The sequence below is a fragment of the Lepus europaeus genome, chromosome 1 (assembly GCF_033115175.1).
Source record: "Lepus europaeus isolate LE1 chromosome 1, mLepTim1.pri, whole genome shotgun sequence".
Taxonomy (NCBI): domain Eukaryota; kingdom Metazoa; phylum Chordata; class Mammalia; order Lagomorpha; family Leporidae; genus Lepus; species Lepus europaeus.
In genome coordinates this window covers 134,484,307-134,510,356 of record NC_084827.1, presented here as the reverse complement: position 1 = coordinate 134,510,356, position 26,050 = coordinate 134,484,307, and the positions used below count along the sequence as shown (strand labels likewise).

Sequence of the window (26,050 nt, the reverse complement as noted above, 5' to 3'; positions counted from 1 at the left end):
GAATTTCTGTATAATAGTCATTCCACTCAATATAAATTCTACTGACATTCACAGTTTTGTAGAGGTGGGAAACTGTTCCTGCCAAGGACCATTTGGGTATTTATAATATCATTTGTGGGCCATACAAAATCATCAACTGAAAAATTAGCCTGCTGTAGATTTACTAAATAATTTCGAGTCCCACCTGCAATAGCTTAGGTGGGGGCAGACCACATGATTGCGCGTGTCTCATATGGCTGGCAGACCGGATGTTCCCCACTATCTATATACATCGATTGGGTTAGAAATGTTTTCCCTATTCTTTAGGCAACAACAGACAAAATGAGAATTACACATGAATAACATCAATGATATTCTTCCTTAGAAGGCAGAAAAAAACCTACAAATAGGGTTGTATATTTTTAAGTTATCAAATGGAAAAACCACCAAAAAATTTGGGAGAAAACTCTTTATTCAAATTCTTCTACTACAACCAATAGGAAACATCTCTGCCCCCAAACTCCCACCAATACTACTACAAATGAAACCCTCTTAAATATCTGTAGTTTCAGTTTGGGGCAGCCCCCAAATAATAAACACTGTAATAATATCTTCATAATGGATCATTTTTTTTCTAAGTTGAAATCTCAACTGTTTGTTGTATTTAAAATGTTGAAGTTGCTTTTAGAAAAATAAAAACAATAAAATCAGCTTAAAATAAATTTATTTTACAATACAAAAAGTAGGCATACTGGAAAATAAAGGTACATTATTAAATATACAAAGCAAATAAAAGAAAGCTGAACAACACAAATGTTTTAATCCAAACACTAAGATAAAATGTACAACATTTATGCTAAAAACAAAGTATTTCAGGAAGAATATGCATTTCAAATGAAATGTTAATGATGCCAAAAAAGAGAAAGGAAACAAAAACAAAAATGCTATCTTGTAAAATGCTTGAATATCAAGAATCAGTAATGGCATGAAACATTAACCCAACAATACTGGGTACTTTTCAAGGACTTTATTTGTAAAGGCGTTAAGAATACTGAAGGAATCAAAATGTGCTCTTAAAACTGACAAAGCTTTCCTTTTTGTTTGAGGACCTATTCACAATATCTTACTTCTTCTTCCACTTACACCTTCCTATAAAAATCTCTAGACATGGAGCTGGCATTGTGATGTAGCGGGTAAAGCTGCCACCTGCTAAGCTGGTAACCCATATGGGCACCAGTTCGAGTTCTGGCTTCTCCACTTCCGATCCAGCTCCCTGCTATTTCACCTAGGAAAAGCAGCAGAAGATGGCCCATGTGAGAGATCAGGAAGAAGCTCCTGACTCCTAGCTTTGGCCTGGCCCAACCCTGGCCATTGTGGCCATTTGGGAAGTGAGCTAACAGATGGAAGAACTAACTCTCTCTCTCTCTCTCTCTCTCTCTCTCTCTGTGTGTGTGTTCCTCTATATAACTCTGAATTTCAAATATAGAAATAAATCTTAAAAAAAACCTCTAGACATTTATTCTAAACAACAGTCTTTAAAAACACTAGCTTAGATAACCCTGCTTCTTTCTATGTGTGTATTTAAGCCTTACCAATATTGTAGTGAATGCCACAAATTAGCAACCTAACTTTGAAGTATATGAACACACACAAAAAACTAAATCTTAATTTTTTTAAGAAAAACCCATCTCTGAGTAGAATGTAACAATTTAGAGCATCAGGGGGAATAAAGCCTTTTTTTCCCATTAAGGCTTTCTGTTGCCCCAGTTACAAATGGCCCTGATGGAACCAGCACAGCAGCAGTACAGCCTTGAGAAGCATCTACCGAGGATGTGCATCTCAACCACAGAGCGGCCTTAAGGTAATCACAAAATCTTTGGCAAAATCCTTTTAAAACTTAATACGATTATTTGAATATATAAATTTGATACTTAAGTTACCCCAAAAGGCTTTTGACAAGACCTCTGGGAGGGAACTTCCTTTGCTAATATCAAGACATCATTTGATCAAGATTTTCTATGTTTGCACTAATCTTTAAATTAAATGAAAACTTTTTTGCTAATATATTTTCTTTTATAGACTTTGCCCTATCACATTTATTGCCATCATGCTAAGAAGCCACGGAGATTTCTTTCTAAACCCTCTGCACCACTAAATTTACATGTTTAAAAATAAACTTAAAAAAAACACAAAACAAAAACAACAACAACAACAAAAAACTGCTTAAAACTGTGGGGAAAACCAGAGATGTATATGGAAGAAGGAAGAAATGTGAATAGGTCCTATAGAATTGTACAATCATTTTGCCCAGACTTTTTAAATACTGTGAATAATTATCTGAAATCAGATTATGTAGAGCCTACAGCTCTCTTCAGAAAACAAGTTTTGATTCTCAATATTGCATTTTTATAATCAAACAGAAGGATTCAGATCTAACACATTTTTAGTAGTATTCTTACTACCTTCAGACTAAATTCATTTCCTAAATACTATAAAAGAGTTCAAACAGAACAAACTTCATAATTTATCACAAAAGCATTTATGAAATTACTAGAATAAAATTATTAAGCTAAAAACCAAGATTTGCCATTCATACTTAAATATAACATAGAAAAATTATGTGGATAGTATGAAAATAAAACTGTTTGGGCAAACCTTTCATGTGAAGACATGCACTGTCTCCTTCTGAGTAACCATTATAGCTTTTTAACCATGAAACACGCCATTATCTCACGTGTGAAATTCTTTGGCTGGAATGTTTCAGTCCTAAGATACTCCTACAGACAATTCTGACAGGACATAGGAGTTGTGAAGTTAAAAAGTAAGGAGACATATTTAAAAGCACTATTTAAAACTTTAAATAAATTTTTTAAATTTAAAATCAATCTATCACTAAAAATGGCATACATGCAAACTTAAGCTAATGTTATTATCTTATTGCTATTTTAAATAATTTGGAGTTCATTATTTTGCCTTTTTAGTTTTGTATTTAGCATAGAAGTACTTTCTATTGCCACTACAGACATCATGTCAGTTTTAAGCTGGAAAAAAAAATAAAATGAAACAAAAACTTATATAACTTCAATTTGTAGGTTTTAGAACTGAGAAATTACAATTTTCTGTTACTATTTTAAAACAGAATTATCCGACTATATATATATATATATATATATATATATATATATATATATTTAAAATTTTAATTACATCAAGCAAATTGTTTTAAATTTTCCTTTGAAAACCAAAGTAAATTTTTAAAACCAAAGTAAATTTGCCTTATTTACTTGTAAATAATCTTTTAAAAATTAACAAATTCACTTTTTCATCTATTATCCTTTACAAAGATTTAAGGGAAAAAAGCTTTATGGCTCCAACACTCAAAATTGAGAACACAAAAAAACCTCAAATAAATATTTGTAGTTTGCAAAGTAGCTAAAGATGTTGAAATGCTAAATGAAGAAACATTCTGAAGCTAGACCCCATTTCTTTAGCTTTTCTCTCCCAGACTTTCCATTCTATACACTACAGTTGTGGAGATGTCCTCATTTGACTCAGGTGACACTTTTTTCCATACTGTTTCTTTTAAAGCAAGTTCTTGTTGGAGACTTTCATAGTCCAATGGTCCAAAGGAATGCTAGTTGTTCAAGCAACATACATAATTTATTAGTGCACTTGAGTGAAGAAAGGTCCAAGCTACAAAATGGTATTTTTCAATGAACGTTATTAAAATCTGTTAACATTTTCACCCACCATCATCTGACATTTTGCTCCATGATACTCACAATGACTCCCACAAAAGTTTCTATTCTGTTAACTTTGAATAATTCTCACATATTATCAGAGGTTATTTTGATCCAAGCTAACAGACATTTAATTTGGCACTAATTAGCAAACTTTACTTAATACAAACTGAAAATATTGTCTACTTACAAGTGCTTCATGTTAGCTTCAAGTCTAAATAATTCTACTATAAACATTTTTCATATGGAATACAAGGGAGCTAAATTAAAATTCCCAATACAAGTCCCTTGGTTCAGTGAAAAACCATATAGACCAAAAAATTTGAGTTTTGATTCTTTAAACTCTTAAAAAGAAGTATATATGTGTAATAATATAAAGCCAAATACACTGATAATAAATGGACAGGACTTTAAGGATGAGGAATATTGTATTAAATACTTTGAGAAAAAAATTTCATCTCTTGTAGCCTGTAAGAACATGATGAAGCTTTATAAGGTCTCTCACTACTATTATAATCCTTTTCCATTTAAAGATTCATCCACACAACAGGCAGGACCATAACTGACAAATATTAAGAGTAAGAACAATACTTTCTTTCTTTAGATTAACAGTATATGGCACTTTAAAATGTCTTATTTTAACATACTTCATTCTAAACATCTTGCTTAAAATAGAAAATGGAGCAGACACTGGTTGGTGGGAAACTGGTTGATGACAGTGATTCAAGATGAAAATAATTAGCTTATACTCATTTGGGATTGGCAAAGACATAGAACCACTAACAAACTTATTTTACTCAAACAAGCAAAACTCATAATTCCTTTCTCTTAAAAAATTACAAAATAATCTAAATAAGAATTTTGCTTACCCTTTGATCACCACCTTCTCTTCGAGGATCAAGTTTTTTTGCGAAGTGTCTCAAATTATCATAGTTATGGAAATTACAAAGAGAAACAAGATCCTGGAAAGTCATATAAAACAGATGTAAGAATAGGCTATTAATCTTATTCACATTTTAGCAAACTGTATTTACACTGTATGCTAATAAAGCAGCATAGATGTATCAGGAGAAGGACAGAAATTAGAGTAAGATACAGACACAAGTTTTGAGAACACTGCTTACGTGTATGACCCTACAGGTCACTCTAATATTTCCCTTCTATAAAATACAATTTATAATACCAGGCTACAAAAAAGAATTCTTCTATCAAATAACTGCTAAGCATCATGAAGACATAAATAAGTATTATGGTTATAATCAATTATAATTTCCTCAACACTGTAGCTCAACATATTTTCTAGTTTTTATGAAAAATTGAAAACTCAAGAGTTCTAATTGAGAAGGTCTGCAGAAAAAGGAATCATGGTACTTAACATGGACTTAAGGAAGTAATAAATGTAAATATGCTCAGAAGCTGAAATACTCTCCAGAACTGGGTAATAACATAACATGGAACTAATTCAGTGTACTAGTAACTTCTTTCACTTTTTATTTTTAGTTGCAGTCCTTATTTCTTAAAAAAAAAAAAAAAAGGTAGTAAATAAATAAATATATTCAACTCTGAAGATTAAGGGTGATATAATAGGGGCCTGCACTGTGGTGCACGGGGTAAAGCCGCCACCTGCAGTGCTGGCATCGCATATGGGCACCAGTTCAAGTCCTGGCTGCTCCACTTCCGATCCAGCTCTCTGCTATGGCCTGGGAAAGCAGTAGAAGATGGCCCAAGTCCTTGGGCCGGGGCCCCTGCACCCGCGCGGGAGACCTAGGAGCCAGAGAAGAAGCTCCTGGCTCCTGGCTTCAGATCAGCACAGCTCCGGCCACTGTGGCCAATCAGGGAGCAAACCAGGGATAGAAGACTTTGTCTGTCTTTCTGCCTCTCCTCTCTCTCTGTAAACTCAGACTTTCAAATGAATAAATAAATCTCTTTTTTTAAAGGGTTTATAATAACCATAACTGTTGAGATTTAATAATATCCAAGTTTAACATCTTTTGTTGAACTTTTGAAAATTAAAAGCTGGCCGGTGCCATAGCTTAACAGGCTAATCCTCCGCCTTGCGGCGCCGGCACACCGGGTTCTAGTCCCAGTTGGGGCGCCGGATTCTATCCCGGTTGCCCCTCTTCCAGGCCAGCTCTCTGCTTTGGCCCGGGAAGGCAGTGGAGGATGGCCCAAGTGCTTGGGCCCCTGCACGCACAAGGGAGACCAGGAGAAGCACCTGGCTCCTGGCTTTGGATCAGCGCAGTGAGCTGGCTGTAGTGGCCACTTGGAGGTGAACCAATGGAAGGAAGACCTTTCTCTCTGTCTCTCTCTCTCTCACTATCCACTCTGTCAAAAAAATAAATAAATGAAAATTAAAAGCTAATTATAACCATCAAAAGTAAAACATAAGCAGCATCAAACCAATGTAATTTTCAGTGAGAATATTTCAATGACAGCTAAATGGCAGAGGCAACTTTAAGTTTCCTTATAAATATTTCCATGGCTACCCAGTAACTGGCACACCAGCAAGCAGCGTGTCCAGAGTCAATAAACTACAGAAAACAAAGTGAGAAAGGAATTACTCCATTTCTATGATCACTGTTTTCATTAAGAAGATACGCTGGAGCTGTGCTGTGGCAGTGGACAAAGCTGCCACCTGCAGTGACATCATCCTGTATGGGCGCCAATTCCCATCAAGCTCTCTGCTAAATAGCCTGGGAAAGCAGCAGAAGATGGCCCAAGTGTTTGGGCCCCTGCACGCACTTGGGAGACCCAGAAGAAGCTCCTAGCTTTGGGTTGGCCCAGCTCTTGCCCCTGCAGCCATCTGGGGAGTGAACCAGCAGATGGAAGATCTCTCTTTGCCTTGCCTTCTTTCTGTAACTCTGCCCTTCAAATAAGTAAACACATCTTTAAAATCTATATATTTTAAACCAGGAGATGGAAGCTCACTCTCTCTCTCTCTAACACTGACTTTCAAACAAATAAACAAATCATGAAAAAAAATATGCTTACATGACAGAAGTGAATTCCTTTAACACTGTTGCCCATCTTGTCCAGAGGGGGAGACCAGCACATCATGCCCATGACATTGGGGACAACTAAAAGAATGCCCCCAGCAACTCCAGATTTTGCAGGAAGACCAACCTGAAATTAATTCAATAAAAATGGGCATTCATGTAAACATTTTAAAAATAAAAAATGTTATGTCCAAGAATAGGGAATTAATGGTATATATCCATTCAATAGAATTTTAGTATTAAAAATGTTGATAAATGTTTGATCAACATGCTTAAACTATTATAAATGAAAAGGATAGTAACAAAGCAGCTTGATACATGAGAAAAATTTTTCAAAGACACATTCCAAGGAGATAAAAGTAGTTATGTCTAAAAGTAGTTATGTCTAATTGTTCTAAAACAAGTATGCATTGCTTATAACTTTAAGAAGTTATTTTGAAAAACATTTTATAACTAGAAAACAGTGAGAAATTGTATCTTCTTAAAAGATGCTCTATGTATATACTCTCAGAGAAATGTCTGAGGAGAGAGATAATTAGTAATACAAATTAATACTCTTCAAAAAAATTTATTTGCAGCACTCAAAACCTGACAACAATTAATGCCATCAGGGCATTGTTCATTAATGGCTTACTAACATTTAGACTTTAAGTACCTCTTGACAGAAATACATTAATGAGGAATTTTGCATAAAACTAGACAAATATAAATTAAATGTTCAAGTTCTTAAAGAACATCTGATAGACTATTTAACACTATTCCTTACCAATTCTGTAACAAATTAACCTTGAAAACAAGTCCTTCTATCAAAACTTAATGCACAACTTTTGAAGCAAAGTTCAAGCTTATTTTTAAAAGCATCAGTCCAGTCTACTTTCTTGCAAGAGAAAATTAAGATTAAATAATTACTTACATGGAAGGCAAACTGCCCTGAGAAATCATACATGCCACAAGAATGCATCAAACTCAGTGTATTTCGAACTGCTTCAGGGCTTAATACTCTTTCACCAGTGATTGGGCAGAAACCGCCATTAGCCAGAGTGGCAGCCATCACACTGGCTGACTCACAAGTCACTTCAATGGAACACAGCTAAAATGAAGAACAAATTGAATTCTGAAAATTTAGGCTTATATTTCTTTAGTATTGCAGCTGGCTTCTAAAATAACCTTTTAATTTGGTTTTTCATCCACCAGATCTGAAACATTTCTTTCAAAGGGATGGTTTTAACAGAACCTGACAACATTCCAAAGATTTTAATTGACCTGTTTTTACTGGCCCAAAGCTATTGCTTTTTTAAAAAATGATTTATTTTATTTATTTATAAGTCAGAATTAGAAAGAGAAAGAATCTTCCACCTGCTGGTTCGCTCCCCAAATAGCCACCAACGGCTGATACTGGGCTGGGCTGAAGCCAGGAGTTTCTTCCAGGTCTCCCATGTGGGTGCAGGGGCTCATGGGCTTGGGCCACCCTCTGCTGCTTTCCCAGGCACATTAATAGGGAGCTGGATCGGAAATGAACAGCTGGAACTTGAATGGGCACCCATATGGGATGCCAGCACTGCAGATGGTGGCTTAACCTGCTGTGCCATATCATCAGTCCCAAGTTATTGCTTTTTAATGTCAGAAATAGGCTAGAAAGAATCAGCCCCTAGGCATTAAGATTTGGTATTGGTTCATGGTATATTTCAATTGCTTAAATAATAATACTTCTGGTGAATATACAAGCATAATTATTTTGAACTCAATAGAAAAAAAAGAAGCCATAACATACATTTCTTAAGGTAAAGCAGTATAATTCAGCATTTATGACACTATCACTATGAGAAATTACCACTTCAGAAATAACAGTGTTAAAAGCCTGACATTTTACCTGTAGCCAAAGCTCAGCATCCCCACATATACAGAAACATGCAAAGAACAAAATGGAAGAAGAAAACTGACAGCTCACTAAGCTTGGAAGCTCTCTGGGCCTAAACTATAATTTATCTTTTAGAGCATTTATTAATATTTGTTTGACATTCACTATATGCAGTGAATATTCCACAATGTATGTAAAGACAAAAGCCCAGTTACTCAAAGCTGAAATTGTTTGCATTTGAATATAATCAAAATAATGGAAATAGTTTGCCATACCAAAACCAATTTACCCACAAAACTAAAATAATAAATTCTTCCACATTTATTTTTAATTAACAGCAACCAAAACTTCAGGGAGAGGGAAAATAAAGAGAAAGTAGGAGGAGGAGACTTGTAAACAATCCGCACTCACACCCAAAGACCTACAAGAGGGACAGAGGAGTTTGCAAATGCAAGAAGAAAAACTGAGCACAATGAACTAGAATCCTATGGGCTATGACTGGAAGTCATCTCTTGATCAACTTTCACAGATGCCCACTCATATTAAAATATCTTCTCTATTTCCACAAAACTACAGAATATACCTACTATACTACCTCAGGTAAAAATAATCATGAAAATGCTTTTTAATCATGAAAAGCTTTAAATTCCAATGATTATTTCCTAATTTATATTTCATGTTATCCAGAATTTTGTTTATTGTCATAAAGTAACATACTAGTTTTAGGAAAGCCAACTTTTTAGAAATTATTTATTTTTCAACTACTTGACAGGCACAGTGATGGAGAGATAGGGAGACAGAGACAAAGAGAAAAGAGAGAGATCGATCTTACATCTCCTGGCTCACTCTTGTTGTTGTTGTTGTTGTTGTTGTTTTTTAAAGATTTATTTATTTGAAAGTCAGAGTTACACAGAGAGAAGAGAGGCAGAGAGAGAGAGAGAGAGAGAGAGAGAGAGAGAGAGAGAGAGGTCTTTCATCCGCTGGTTCACTCTCCAATTGGCTGCAACGGCGGGAGCTGTGCTGATCCGAAGCCAGGAGCCAGGAGCTTCTTCCGGGTCTCCCAAGTGGGTGCAGAGCCCAAGGACTTGGGCCATCTTCCACTGCTTTCCCAGGTCATAGCAGAGAGCTGGATAGGAAGTGGAGCAGCTGGGCCTCGAACCGGTGACCACAAGGAATGAACCGGCACCCACATGGGATGCCGGCACTTCAGGCCAGGGAGTTAACCCACTGCGCCACAGCACCGGCCCCCTGGTTCACCACTTTTTAAATGTCCACAACTGCCAGGACTGGGACAGGCTGAGAGGCCAGCAGATAGGAACTCCACCCCAGTCTCCCACATGGGTGGCAGAGACCCAATCAACTAATCTATCATCTGCTGCCTCCCAGAATGTATCACTAAGAAAATGGATCAGAAGCTTCCGTACCAAAACTCAGACCGACATTCTAATGTGGGATGTGAGTATCCCACCCAAGTGGCACTTTAACCTGCTGTGCCACAACATCCATCCCCAAATGACAAATTAAGATACAGACAATCTAAACAGACCCATAACAAGCAATGAGACTGAAGCAGTAATCAAAATCATCTAGCAAGCAAAAGTCCAGGATCTGATGGCTTTACTATGGAATTCTACAAAACATTCAAAGAGGAAGTAACTCTAATACTCTGCAAACTATCCCAAAATACTGAATAGGATGGAACTCTGCCAATTTCTTTTTATGAGACCATCATCACTCTGATACAAAAACCAAAGACATGATACAAAAAGAAAACTATAAACTTGTATCCTTAATGAGTATAGAGGCAAAGATTCTCAATAAAACACTAGCAAACTGTATCCAAAACCACAAGAAAAAGATCATACCTCATGATTAAGTGGGATTTATCCAAGAAACGCAAGGATGGTTCAACATTAGCAAATCAATAAATGTCATAAATCACATCAATGGAATAAAAAAACATATGGTCATCTTAATAGATACAAAGAAAGTATTTAATGATTCAATACTCCTTTCATGATAAAAAAGAAAATCTTCACAAAATAGGTATAGAAGCAACATACCACAAAATTATAATTATACCCAGTGCTGTGGCATAGCCAGTAAAGCTGCAGACTGCAGTACTGGCATCCCATATGGACACCAGTTCAAGTCCCAGCTACTAGCTCCCTGCTAATGTGCCTGGGAAAGCAGTGTGGTCCAAGCCCTGGGGCCCCTGTGCCTACATGGGAGACCAGGAAGAAGCTCCTGGCTCCTGGCTTCAGCCTGGCCCAGCTCTGGCTATTGCAGTCACTTGGGGAGTGAACCAGCAGATGGAAGATTGATCTCTCTCTCTCTCTCTTTCTCTGTGTGTGTGTGTGTCTCTGTCTCTCTTTGCCTCTCTCTAACTTTGCCTTTCAAACAACTAAATCATTTTAAAAATTATAAAGGCTATACAGGACAAAGCAACAGCCAACATTATACTGCATGGGAAAAAGCTGAAAGCATTTTCTCTCACAACTGGAATAAGAGGAGAATATGCAGTTTCACCACTCTTACTCAATTTAGTATTCCAAGTTTTAGCAAGAGCAATTAGGGAGAAGAAAGAAAGAAAGGACATCAAAATGGGAAAAGAGGAAGTTAAATTACCCATGATTGCAGATGACATGATGATATAAATAGGAAAACCTAAGCACTACACCAAAAAGCTGTCAGAGTTGGTAAGCAGGTTATTAAATAAACATAGAAAAAATATTTTCTTTGCATGCTAATAATGAATTCACTGAAAGAGAAATCAAGAAAATCTCATTCACAATAGTCACACACAAAAAATCAAATATAGGAATATATTTAACCAAAGAGAAAGATATCTACAATGAAAATTGCCAAATGCCAATTTAAGAGGACTATCTCGATAAACTGATACATGGTCAATAAGATGCAGCTCTTCTCCAAAAAAGTAAAGACTCTATGTGTAGCTCTTGCTTTTTCCACTGAAGATTATAAATTTCAGGAGATTAACATAACCTAGGCCCCAATACACTAAGTTAAATCTGTATTCTAAAGGAAAAGAAAAATTTAACTTGGAGCTGGTGCTGTGGCGTAGCGGGTTAACATTCTGGACTAAAGCGCTGGCATCCCATATGGGTACTGGTTCTAGTCATGGCTGCTCTACTTCCCATCCAGCTCTCTGCTATGGCCTGGGAGGGCAATGAAAGATGGCCCAAGTCCTTGGGCCCCTGCACCGACATGGGAGACCCAGAAGAAGCTGCTGGCTCCTGCCTCCGGATTGGTGCAGCTCCAGCCGTTGCAGCCATAGGGGGAGTGAACTATCGGATGGAAGACCTCTTTCTCTCTCTCTCTGCCTCTCCTCTCTCTGTGTAACTCTGACTTTCAAATAAATAAATAAATCTTTAAAAAAAAAAAGAAAAAGAAAATCTAACTCATGGAAAAAATTAATATAAGCTAAGGAAACAAAGATTGTTGGATAAAAAAGTAAAAATTATACTATATTTCATTTATGTTCAAAAAGATTTTTACACAAACATCTAATGTTATTTACAATGTAATAAATCAAGCCAATCAGGTAATGCTATAATGAAACTTGGGCTCAGTAGCTCAAATTAGGTCACATGGTTAGTTCAGTGGCCAGGCTAAACCTTGAATTTTATATTGATAGAATTCAATTCACATGGTTTTGTTTTTAAGGATTTTATTTATTTGATTGTCACAGTTACACACAAATGGTTATAAGAGTTGGGGCTAGGCCAGGCCAAAGCCAGGAGCCAGGAGCTTCTTCCAGATCTCCTATATGGGTGGCAGGGGCCCAAGCAATTAGGCCAACTTCTGCTGCCTTCTCAGGCACATTAGCAGGGAGCTGGATCAGAAGTGGAGCAGCCGGGACATGAACCAGCATCTATATAGGATGCTGGCAGTGCAGGCAGCAGATTTACCTGCTGTGTCACAATGCTGGCCCCCTAAATCTTGGTTTTGCACACTGGGCAGATGACATACTAAAACATGGACTTCCATCAAAATTACCCCATTATCTACTTCCCTTATACATTCTATGTGATTCATGCAAAGTTACAAATTGAAGCACTTTCAAAAGTAAAGAAAGGGCAGGCATTTGGCATACAGGTTAAGACTCCACTTGGGATACCAGCATCACCTGTAGAGTGTGCCTGGGTTCTAGTCCCACTGCATTCCAGATTCCAGCTTCTTGCTAATTCACATGCTGGGAGGCAGCATGTGACAGCTCAAGCAGTTGAGTCCTTGCCACAAATGTGGAAAACCTGAATTGACTTCCAGGCCCCTGCCTTCAAGCCAGGGCCAGCCCTAGCTGTTGAGGGCATCTGGAGAGTAAAACAGCAGACAGGAGATTTCTGTCTGTTCCTCTGCCTTTCAAATAAATAAAACAAACAAATAAAAATTCTTTAAAAAGTACAGGCAGGCAGCTACAAAGATAAATTATAGATCAATCATGTAGCCAAATATGTAGCTTCACATTACCACCCCAGTGGAACCAAAATAGAATGAACTGAAAATATGGGTGGGGTCAGTGCTGTGTCACAGTAGGTAAGCCTCCACCTATAGTGCTGGCATCCTATATGGGTGCCAGTTCAAGTCCCGGCTGCTCCACTTCCAATCCAGCTCTCTGTTATGGCTTGGGAGAACAGTGGAATATGGCCTAACTGCTTGGGATCCTGCACCCCATGTGGGAGACCCAAAGAAGGTCCTGGCTCCTGGCTTCACATCAGCCCAGTTCTGCCTGTTGAGAACATTTGGGGAATGAACTGGCGGATGGAAGACCTCTCTGTCTCCCTTCTCTCTGTAACTCTGCCTCTCAAATAAATAAATACAATCTTTAAAAAAATATATGGGTAAAGGAGTAGGACCTTTAGGAAGGCTACACCTTCTGTTGAGATCCATACCAAAACAGATTGTGCATAGTACCCCCAACTCTGCCAAATATGGACAACTTCTCTAACTTAGAAGAAAATTCAACATGTGACACTACAGAAATGAACTAAACAATTATTCTCCTGGCACCAATTAAGCCAGGATAGAATGGTAACAAAGATTACAAAAAGAACAAGACAGCTGAGAAACTGATACTTTAAAGTCAAAATAGGAATCCTCTGATACAAGAAACAAATAGCTTTTCCCAAACAAAATTTGAGAGCTAAGAAAACAGTTCAGTTTACGGTCAGGAGAATTTCTGGAATGGCATGTCACTTATTTAATGTAATAATGTTTGCAGAAAAAAATTTTTTCACCTGTTACATTCTGAGGCATGAGTTGTTAGGAGATACAGACATGTCTTTCATTAAGACATTTTTTTTAAAGCAAAAGGAAAAGGTATTTCTTCATGGTCTACAGTCAAGATTTTAGAGACATCTATACTTGGCAAAAAAAAAAAGACAATTAAAGTAAATTACCTGGAAATAGAAGTCTAATATACCAACCATGTCTGTGCCTTCTGGAAAACACTGAAAAAAAAAAAAAAAAAAAAACAGAAAGGCAATTAAAAATATAGGCACAGAGAGGGGGGGAAAAAAGCACATTAGTAAAAAAATATGAGAAGACTAATTTAAAAATGTGCAAAATGTTTCATTTCAATTAACAAAACAGCATGTAACCAGTAAAACAGTGTATACATGAAATAAAGAACAATAAAGCTAAATTGTATCACATCATATGAATTTCTAGATACACTGTTTAACTGACAATGACAAACTGAATCAAAATTTATAAATCAAATTATTAGATCTGCCACTTAAAAAAATCAAGGCTTATCAACACTAATCAAGCATTGTATTTTTTAAAAAGTATACTAAGCCTCAGGCAGAATTTGCATTAATGTAACTAGTAGATATTTAAATAATGTCAGGCACAAATCAACTTAACAATAACATTAACAATTTTACAACACTGGTTCAAGAGTTATTTTGCAGACACTCCTGCACCTTAAACAGTAATAGGCAGTTGCTTAAAGGCTATTAACTTCAACATACATCTTTATTTACTTCATTAAAAAAGGATAATTTGAAATAGAAATGAAAATTAAAAACCTTCTTTTCTTTTAAGTAGTATCCTATGGCGAAATTTCGATCACCACTTTCTCTTTCAGACTGAAACCTAGAAATGAGAAAAAAAAAACACCACCATTTACTCTATTAATTTACATTCTGTAAAAGCGTGATTATTCTTTAGTCTAATTTGTTCTTTATACTAAAAACATTTAACTAAGAGTCAAAGACTGCTGAGTTCTGTTCTCAATTTGATCAACTGGCTAGTTAAATGGCCTTGGGTCATACGATAGATCTGTTCAAAGGAAGTTAAGTCAGCATATGAAACAGGTACCTGCACTCCCATATATACAGCAGCTCAATTCACAATAGCTAAGACATAGAATCAACCTAGAAATCTACCAACTGATGACTGGATAAAGAAAATGTGGCATATATACATAATGGAGTATTACTCAGCCATAAAAAAATTAATGAAATTCTAACATCTGCAACAAAATGGCTAAACTCGAAGATCATTATGCTAACTGAACTAAGAACCAGAAAGGCAAGTATCACATTTTCTTTAATTTGAGGAAGTTAATATATACAGTGAGCATAAAAATTATGTGGCTGTCACATCATCCAGTATCCCTGAATCATTCTATATAAATAATATACTCTTTTTTTCCCCACAATATGATCATTGTCATGAATCCCTTATCTATTATAATTATCTGTATCCAAGAAATGTCTACATTTTAAGTGAATACGGCAAAATGTTTCAAAAAAAAGTGTAGAATAATTAAAAAAGAAAAAAGTACAAAAAACTTAGGGTTAGAGTTAAGCAAATATTCTGTTCTGAAGTAGCTGTGAACAGGGTACAGGGAAAAGAGTAGAGAAATACCAAACTAGTCTCTAAGGCTCCATCGAAAGCAGACAGTCACAGAGTCTAGAGCCGCAGTATAAAAAGAAAAAACACCACAGTGAAGAAACCAAAGAATATCTCCAATATGTCAAACAACAAACGCAAAAACCAAGGTAACAAGAACAAGGAAGACACTATGATGCCCCCAAATGAAAAAGACACCCCAATTCAAGATTATGAAGATGATGAGATAGAAGAAATGCAAGAAGCGGATCTCAAAACATTGATAAGAACATGAAAAAGTTCTCAAAAACAAATTCTTGAACTACAGAAATCCTTAATGGAAAAGATAGAAAATCTCTCTCGTGAAAATAAAGTATTAAGGAGGACTCAAAATGAAATGAAACAACTAGTAGAACAAGAAACTGTGATAGTGACAAGAAATCATAATGAAATGAAGAATTCAATAGATCAAATGACAAACACATTAGAGAGCCTTAAAAACAGAATGGGTGAAGCAGAAGAGAGAATATCAGACTTAGAAGACAGAGAACAGGAAAGTATACAGTCAAACCAAAGAAAAGACGGGGAAATTAGAAATCTAAAAAATATTGTTGGGAATCTACAGGATACTATTAAAGACCCAACATTCGGGTTCTAGGAGTTCCTGAAGGCATGGAGAGAGAGAAAGGATTAGAAGGCCTTTTTAGCCGGCGCCGTGGCTCAACAGGCTAATCCTCCGCCTTGCGGCGCCGGCACACCGGGTTCTAGTCCCGGCCGGGGCACTGATCCTGTCCCGGTTGCCCCTCTTCCAGGCCAGCTCTCTGCTGTGGCCAGGGAGTGCAGTGGAGGATGGCCCAAGTGTTTGGGCTCTGCACCCCATGGGAGACCAGGATAAGCACCTGGCTCCTGCCATCGGAACAGCGCGGTGCGCCGGCCGTAGTGCGCTACCGCGGCGGCCATTGGAGGGTGAACCAATGGCAAAGGAAGACCTTTCTCTCTGTCTCTCTCTCTCTCTCACTGTCCACTCTGCCTGTAAAAAAAAAAAAAAAAAAAAAAAAGAAGGCCTGTTTAGTGAGATACTTCCCGGGTCTGGAGAAGGACAGAGACATCCTAGTACAGGAAGCTCATAGAACCCCTAATAAACATGACCAAAAGAGATCCTCACCACAACATGTTGTAATCAAACTCACCACAGTGAAACATAAAGAAAAGATTCTAAAAGGTGCAAGAGAGAAATGTCAGATTACTCTTAGAGGATCTCCAATTAGACTCACAGCAGACTTCTCATCAGAAACCCTACAAGCTAGAAGGGAATGGCGAGACATAGCCCAGGTACTAAGAGAGAAAAACTGCCAGCCCAGAATATTATATCCTGCAAAGCTCTCATTTGTGAATGAGGGTGAAATAAAGACTTTTCATAGCAAACAGAAATTGAAAGAATTTGTTGCCATTCGTCCTGCCCTGCAAAAGATACTTAAAGATGTGTTACACACAGAAACACAGAAACATGGTCATCAATATGAAAGAAGGTAAAGGAAGGAAACCTCACAGCAAAAGATCACAGGAAGCTCAATTTCTTTTGACATAGAATTAAACTCTGATGCTCTGTTAAAGCAATGTGTTAAAGTAATCTATTATGTTCTCTTGATGTCTGTTAAATTCTAATTGTTCAAAAACAGCTGAATTTTTATTAAGAGCTATGGGTTATTTAAATATGTGCTTATTTTCAAAGATTTGAATAATCACCTTGTAACAATGATCAAATTTGGTCTATAATATGTCATGATTTTAAGGAATCTTATTTCAACCAGATATTCTGGATTTTGAGCCTTCTTGGCATTCTTGACAGGCATTGAAAAAATCAAAGTTTCAAACAATCTGGACTCTAAAATTTCCAGTAAATCTTGCACTTTGGTTTTTCCAGTTTGGGCCCAACTGAAAAAAAATCGAAGGACCTACGTCTCTCATCTTATAGAGACACCAACTAATCAGGCTATTTGGATTATATTAGAAGTACTGTCAAGATGTGACATGGTACTAAATTGTAAGTTTCTATAATGGAAAATGCTATTAATACAAATGTTTGAGAATTAAAAAGTCTAATGATCTTGTGTTACTAGACATGGTAGTTATCTTAATGAGAAAGCCCCACAGGCCTAAAGGGTTAAATACTTATAAAATCCTACAGGTGCTTTCAAAAATACTGTGAAGTAAGCAAGTGTCTCTTGTTGGTTGATGAGTTTATAATTTTAAACATGGCGACTTAAAGTCTTTTGTCATCCACAGTTATATATGATTTGCTGATCACAAAACTAAAGCGTTGTTGGTTCTGTGTTTAGCTGTCCTCCTATAGGTTCCTATGGACTTTTTCCAGCCACTTCTATTGTATTCAGTACTTTGGGATGGCTCTGTAAACAGATGAAGCCAATAATGTATTAACAGTACCAACTGAGATAAAGTATGGTTAACTGAGGTTACTAAAAACAAAAAGCAATTCAAATCAATTGGCAATTTACAAAAAGAGTTAAAGATTTTAAAAGCTATTATTAAAATTGCTATATTGGTCTATTATGTTATGTTATATATGTGTACATATTGCATGTCCACATGGGAAGATTTTATTAAGAATTTTATTTTAATTGGCTTATAGATAAGATCGTCCATAAATTTAAGCTGCTAAAACTAAGCAAAGATACATTTTAATTCGTGTGATCTGAATCTCTGTATCATATGTTTTATACTTGTTGGTAGAAAGAAACTAAAAACATTTTATATGGTTGTGCTTAAGTTTACTGGTTAAACAAACTACATCATGTTAGATATTTAAGTATTTAAGAGGTGTTTCCAAATACATGATTCTTTTTTTTTTTTTTTTTTTTGAAAGGCAGAGTGGACAGTGAGAGAGAGACAGAGAGAAAGGTCTTCCTTTTTGCTGCTGGTTCACCCTCCAATGGCCGCTGCGGACAGCGCATCTCGCTGATCCGAAGCCAGGAGCCAGGTGCTTCTCCTGGTCTCCCATGCGGGTGCAGGGCCCAAGCACTTGGGCCATCCTCCACTGCCTTCCCGGGCCATAGCAGAGAGCTGGCCTGGAAGAGGGGCAACCGGGATAGAATCCGGCGCCCCAACCGGGATTAGAACCCAGTGTGCTGGCGCCGCAAGGCGGAGGATTAGCCTGTTAAGCCACGGCGCCGGCCCAAATACATGATTCTTAAAATTTATAGAAGGCATTGGACCTTCTGGTAAATGTTTTCTTAAGTTGTTATCTAATGGTTGAAACTGTTTGCTAAGTATTCATGTAATATTGCTATTGTCAGCAAGCAATCTAGGACTTGCTCCCTCATTTCTCTATTCTAAGCCCAACTTATTCTTTCATTTCTCTATTCTTTTCAAGGTAGGAAACTAATTCTATTATGAAGGAATCTGTAGGATGCACAATTTAATCTTTAGACCTTATAAAAGAGATGGCTAACATTTTTCTGTAATACCATAGCCAAAATAAGAACTTAAATTATAATCTCATAGCTAGAATTACTTCGCCATCAGCGAAGTAAACAGTAAGTAGAAAAAACCTCCCTTTCAGACCAAAGGGACAGAAAGTTTTAAAGTGAGAATATAATTTTCCTCATGGGCATTGTCTACCTTAGAAAAACTACTACAGAACATGCCTGTGACTATAGACTTGTAGTTCAGGCCACCGAAGATTAGAGATGGGACATGGGCACTCCCTTGACTTGCATCCTCTGGTCTGCTTTAATACAAACCAGGAGGAAAAGAAAGCTAGGCATCAGAAGCAATGGGTGGCAGGCCTATTACTGGCTGATCTGTACAGTGATCTGCCCTCAAGGAGACCCAACAGGCCAGTCCACTGCAGTGGTTTTCAATGTGGTAAGCCTGGGCTTCAGCAGAAGTCAGCTTGTGAAGAGCCCTGGCAGCTCTGCCAAGAGTTGGATCACTGGAAATGGACCTGCCCTGGAGTCAAAGGATGCCCAGGTCAGAGCCACAGATCTTATTGGCTCTAAGCTAAAAAGCCCTTCACTCAGCCCAATTTCCAAAGTGACCACTGCAGCTGAGGGGACGGCCAAGCAGGGTCAGCAACATTGCAGGCAGAACTGTAAATTTCTTGTTAGAGATGCCACCTGCCTTTACCTGGCCAGCTCTCCTCCCAGGCTAGCTAAGTAATGAAAGTCAACAGGGTGCCTTCCCTCAGGTGGTTCACACCTCCCTTAGGATGTACCCCATGTGAAGAGATAGATAGGTCTGGGCCTCTTAACTTACAAGGCCTAAAGCCCACCAGATTATTACCAGGCCCCTTCTGTCAGGTTCTATTTGCCTCTCAATCAGAAAACTTAATTGTAGCTTAGACAGCACCTTTCTTAGCTCCTCTAATAATGACTCTGTCCTTTGTTCTAGACCCTGTCTAGTGCACTTGGGCCTCATTCCTTTGTAATCATAACCTCTACTCTACCACCAATGGCTCTACTCCCAACCTGTGTGTACTGATGGTCCTCTTCCACATTTAATGCTGTATAATTGTTCAGACCTGGTTAAGGCCACTCTTAGGAACATTGGTTACTATCCTCACCCTGTCTTTTATGACCTTGTCTAAATATGATCAGAGTCGGCGAACTTGGAAGTCTTCCATAACCTTGGCAACTCATGATGAGAGCCTAGGGTGGTTACTGGTGCCATAAACTAGAGTGTCAATTTGTTGGGTCAACAACAGGAGCCACTGTGCACTTGCTCCTCATGTGGGATCTCTGTCCTTAATGTGCTGTACATTGTGATTTAATGCTATAACTAGTACTCAAACAGTATGTTTCACTTTGTGTTTCTATGTGGGTGCAAACTGTTGAAATCTTTACTTAATATATACTAAACTGATCTTCTGTATATAAAGAGAATTGAAAATGAATCTTGATGTGAATGGAAGGGGAGAGGGAGCAGGAGAGGGGAGGGTTGCGGGTGGGAGGGAAGTTATGGGAGGGGGAAGCCACTGTAATCCATAAGCTGTACATTGGAAATTTATATTCATTTAATAAAAGTTAAAAAAAAAAAAAAAGAAATACCAAACTATCAAAGGAGACCAAATTATCAAGACCAGTAAACATCAAAGAACATAATGACTTCCAACTGTTTACAAAGCAAAAGCCTAAGACTTTCAAACAAGTTGCCATGTCAGATCAACAGTTTAGAAGGGTAACTCTGATATCAGTTTGGGAAAGAGAAAGAAAAAGGATGAGTGAGTGATGTAGTAGGAAACTACTATAATGAGAGCTGCAGAAAGCCTGAATTTAGGCAGTGGAGAGGAAGAATATGATCCAATATGAGAGTGACTGGATAAATTGCTCATCTGATAAGAGGAAAGGGAGACTGAAGTCTGATACTGAGCCTGGAATTCAACATTGCCTACTAAGAGGATAACATTTACTGATACAGGGTAGAGCAAGGAGCTGTTTGAGAAGAAAGACTGCGTTTTGATTTAAGTATGTTTGAGAAATCAGCCTATAAGAGAGGGTCCAAAAGGTTGTTGACAGCAAAGGAACTGAGGATGACACTCTCCATATTGCTGAAAGGGATAGCAGATTCTAGCTGTACATCATAACATTTCAATGGTCAGAATACTGAATAAAGAAAAATCCTGATTAACTTGCCATACATTCTTTAAAAAAAAAAAAAACTTAAACACAAAGGATTAACTTTACTCAGAAATAACCATAGTGCATGGCACATAGCTAAATTCAAACTCTACTTCCTATTATTTATCCAAGAGGGATATAGAAATGAACTGGAAGACAAAACACTCTATGCCAGTCTTTAGGTCAGAGTTCAATAGTGGTGACAGGACAGAGAAAAAACATTGAGAGCACAGAAAACATTTTCAATGTGGTCAAAATATGGAGTTTAATTTCTTGGAGCATAAAGATGAAATTCACAGAATCCTGGTAAAGATACTTTAACACTGATGAATTAATGTTGGTAAGGCATACAACCTAAAAGTGTCTGCCCCTGAGATGTGAATCAGTAAGTACAAAATAGAAATAAAAAGATTAATATTTATGCTAAAACTGTTTAACATTTTTCTAATTACAAGGTAACAAGGAAACAATCAAATAAACTAAAAATGCCGAATATCCATAAAGCCTATGTACAGATCCAGTCTGCTTCCCATTTTAACTAATAAATAAATAGTTTCTGAAACACAGCCTTAGATTGTCTATGGTTCATTTCCTGCTAAATAGGAGAAATGAACAATTGCAAAGAGACTATATAGCCCAAAAGCTCAAATAGTTATTGTGTGGTTCGTCAAAGAAAGATTCAGTGAATCCCTGCTCTACAAAACAAGAGGTTGGCAGCCTTCAAAGAAAACAAACGAACAAAACTTTAACAGACATTTTAAAAATCAAGACTCTAAAACATAGAAAATATTCTGCCTTAAAGAGACAAAACAGTCACAATTACAATGAAAAACATACAAACTCCAATTAGCTCAATTTAAAAAATAATAAAAGCAATATAAAAAGAAAGACATATAGGGGACAATTGGGAACATTCACAAATTGGTTAATGTCATATTTTAAAATTAATGTTTTTTCCTAAGTGTGCTAAGTATTGTGTCACCTAGGAGAATGTTGCAGAATGATTTAAGGGTAGATGTAATGATGTCTACTACTCAATTTCAAAGAGTTCAGCAAAAATAAAATCTATGGGGGCTGGCGCTGTGGCACAGTAGGTTGATCCTCTGCCTGTGGTGTGGACATCCCATATGGGTGCCGGTTGTAGTCCTGGCTGCTCCTCTTCCAATCCAGCTCTCAGCTATGGCCCAGGAAAACAGTGGAAGATGGCCCAAGTCCTTGGGGACCTGCACCTGCATGGGAGACCTGGAAGAAGCACCTGGCTCCTGACTTTGGATCAGCACAGATCCAGCCATTGCAGCCATTTGGGGAGCTGTCTCTCCCTCTCACTGTCTGTAACTCTACCTCTCAAAAAAATAAATAAATAAAATCTTTAAAAAAAAAGAATACTATTGAAAAACAAAATCTACATATGTATATATTTACATGTATGTGTATTCAGAGATACACACATCTGTTTTTATCCAAAGGCACAGGCTGACAAAAAGAAAATGAGGTAAAATATTAATCACAGAATATAAGTACAAGACACTGGATATACATTGTTTATTCTCTCAACTATTCTGTAGACTGGTAAATTTCAAACAAAAAATTGGGGTAAAAATCATGTTATCTAAAAACAGAGATATAAGAGAGGTAAAACAGGTGTTACAGGCAAAGAGAAAACTGAATAAGTGCCAGTAATTTGAGGCAAACTTCGAAGTCCTTCTGCTTCTATGACTATTTAGACCATTTTATTAAATCCAGATAATATGTTAAGTACTCTGTCCAGTAATTTAGAAATCATCCATTTCCCATTAATTATTCACTAAAGTCCTGGTACCTATAAAAATGAGCAAATAAATTCAAAATATAGTATAAAAACAGACACGTGTATGCACATATACTTGTACATATGAAGTAGCAAAACAGTATTTAAAATAAAATTCTCTAGACATTTTTTATGAAAGAGGCCTGACCAACTATAAAAACATAAGTCATAAATCAGACTCACGTTGCATTACTGAATCCAACATATTCGTTACCAGCCATCTTATTCAAAAACTGCATCACCTATAACCAAAATTAAGAAGCATTAGTAAATGAAAAAACAAACATATAAGGAATGTAGCATGATAACTGAATGCTCTGTTGCACTTACATAGTCAAATTTTTCAGCATTATTTACTCCTTGCTGCAGAGAAATAAGAAATAGAAATATGTTAATATAGGTACCACCACAGTTAAGTATTAAACTAAGTAATATTAAAATTTCAAATAGCTACCATTATAATTAAAATATTGCACTGGACTATCAAATCTACGAAATACTTCTAAAATAATTTTATATTTAAATTTTGCATGTTCTTTAATACCTATATGTTGAGAATGGATCAGAACTACAGAGAATGCTTTATTCTAAGCGTATCTTTACACCCAACCCAAAACTACAGAATTTTAAATACAAGTTACCCTTAAAACCCCTTATCTTCCATGAGTGTACTTAGTCTGCTATAATATATATTTATTTAATTTCGTATATAAAAAAATTGTTTCATTCTTAGAAAAAAATTAAGTATATATAAATCATGATTTTTAATCATAAAAACCTTAAACCAGTATTAGAAAAATGAGTTATGTTGCAAAAACTAATCTTTCATAATTCTAGGATACACAAACATTCTGGATACATTTTACTAATGTGGAGAAAGCTTTACCCTACATATCTCTCATTGATTGTAACAATACTTCAACTGAAAAAATTATATTTCATACAGTATTTAGCATTATGCCAATTCAGAATATGGAAGATGTATTGTTTCATCACTTCTAGTTCTGGCATGTTATCTATTGCAAATGTCAATAGGAAAAACCTATGTAACATAGATCAGTTCAAGTAGCCAAATGGCTTCATTTTACCTCGGCGAAGTTTACAAAGCAGTAAGTGGTAGATCTGAAATCAAACGTATTAATTGGTGATATGCACCCAACAGAAACAATACATCTCTAATTTCTAAAACAGGCTTAAAATAATTTGACAACTAATGTTTTAAAAACATATTTTTTAACTTTACCCTCAAAAAATATCTGATACAAATTTTAAAATGTTATTATGGGGTGGAGGAAGGGGGAATCTCTACCAGAGTATTATTTAACTGAATAAAAGCCAGATTCAGTCTCCACTCTACAAAATAAGCATATGGTTGATAGTTATCAAACTCTACAAAGATATACAGTCATACATATATAATCAGTTGCTGGAAGGAACACCACATTATTTAATCAAATTTAGGCATTAACGAAACTTAAACAAAATAAGCATAATTTTAACTACAGCCAGATTATAATCCTTATTTATGTCTTTTCTCTAAAGTATCCTTTGACACGTTTTTTCTTTTCTTATATATACCAGAAATCAAAATGTAGAAATGAAACTCCAAAGCTGTTCAATGAAAAATAATTAAAAGAAGAAATTACCAACTTCATTGAACTGTTGCAGTTGTCAAAATATTCCATAGATCCTAATGCTGTAAAATATGTAACAACATTTAAGCCACAAAAACCTTTTTAACCTTAGGAAAAAAAGCACAAAAATCCCGACTCTTTGGAAAAGGATTGTCAGCATTTGCATTGGGATGTCACATGGAAATACTGATTAAACAATTAATGTCAAACAAATTATGTTGAACTTTCATTCTTTGACCTAAACAGTATACTATAAAACTAACACAAGTTTCTATATTGAGCTGTCATGTTTAATATAAAACAATAAAAACAATTTTAACTCTAGACTGTGGTCACATACTTGATATATTTTGTGGCTTAGTAAATCAAAGCACAATTAAGTTTTGTTTTTATGTTATTTTTAAGAAACACTGATATCTACTAATGTCTATTACTATATATTTTCTGTAAGCTAGTTGAAACACCCTGGGAAAATTATGTGAATAGGGTAAAATAAAATACTGAATGACTACATTGACTCAAGAATGTCTCTACCCAAAACTTCATCATTTAAATGTAAAGGCATTTGCTTAATGTGTGTTGTTATTATCTACCCTGGAAATGGCATTTAACCTAACTCAATAAAATATATTTGCACTTTTATCTCTTAGAAAGAAATATTTCATGTTCCCCAGGGACACATAGAGTCTAATAATCATTAAGATATCATGTTATTTTAATTGTAAAAATGATTTTTAAAAGATCTTAGGAAAACACACACATTTATACTAGAAAACCAATCATAAGCACTGAAGAGGAGGAACAGATGTTACAAAAATTAAAGCTGAAAACAGGGATATGGGGGCTGGCTGGTGAATCCATTCTTTTGTATATTTTTGAATTCTTATTGTAAAAAGTTTAAGGAAAATGTTATTTGCTAATAATCTCCCATAGTACAAGATTATTCTGCTTTGAATATTTTCTTTCCTCCTTCAAACAGTAATTGATCTTTAGTTAATGTATTAGTGGATATTTTTCCATTGGTAGAATGAGATAGGGATATATTCCCTTCCTATTTTTAATTTTTTAAGTTTTACAGATAATCTGACTTAAGAAATCTTGCTTTCAACAGGTAAGAAGTCAAAAAAGTTTGGTTACAGCAATGCCATTTAGTTTTTTACATGCCTTTATCTCATTACATGCCAAAAGTCATATAGTCATCTTTCCTCACAAATTACACTAATCCTCTTATTGACTGACAATTGCCTTAATCCTCTTGCAGTTGTGTTGAAACCAAAGAACTAAAACAACTGAGGAGCCAACAGGACTTATTATCAATCATTACAATGATTCACATCTTATATACTACTGACTTCAGTATTTCAAATTGTTCTCTTCTGCTGGTGCCCAACAGGTTTTAACAAGTCTAAGAAGTGCACCCTAGGGCCAGTGCTATGATGTAGTGGGTAAAGCCATCACCTGCAGTGCCAGCATCCCATATGGGATTCGTGTGCTGGCTGCTCCACTTCCAATCCAGCTTCTCTGCTACGGCCTGGGAAA

General features: G+C 36.3%; 1 protein-coding gene across 2 annotated transcripts in view; it reads right to left on the bottom strand.

Moving 5' to 3' along the window:
- The window catches only part of GLS (glutaminase), a 95,364-nt gene that overhangs the window by 29,146 nt on the left and 40,168 nt on the right, over positions 1-26,050 (bottom strand). The window contains exons 8-15 of one of the 2 annotated variants that reach the window (XM_062189348.1): positions 23,208-23,240; positions 23,061-23,119; positions 14,627-14,693; positions 13,994-14,044; positions 7,629-7,805; positions 6,711-6,842; positions 4,589-4,681; positions 3,254-3,613 (exon numbers count right to left, since the gene is read on the bottom strand). In XM_062189348.1, the coding sequence (XP_062045332.1) occupies positions 3,467-3,613; positions 4,589-4,681; positions 6,711-6,842; positions 7,629-7,805; positions 13,994-14,044; positions 14,627-14,693; positions 23,061-23,119; positions 23,208-23,240 (759 nt within the window). In that variant the 3' untranslated portion in view covers positions 3,254-3,466. Of the gene's footprint in view, positions 1-3,253; positions 3,614-4,588; positions 4,682-6,710; positions 6,843-7,628; positions 7,806-13,993; positions 14,045-14,626; positions 14,694-23,060; positions 23,120-23,207; positions 23,241-26,050 lie in introns of those variants that run through there. The other variant, XM_062189339.1, reaches the window with a different exon arrangement.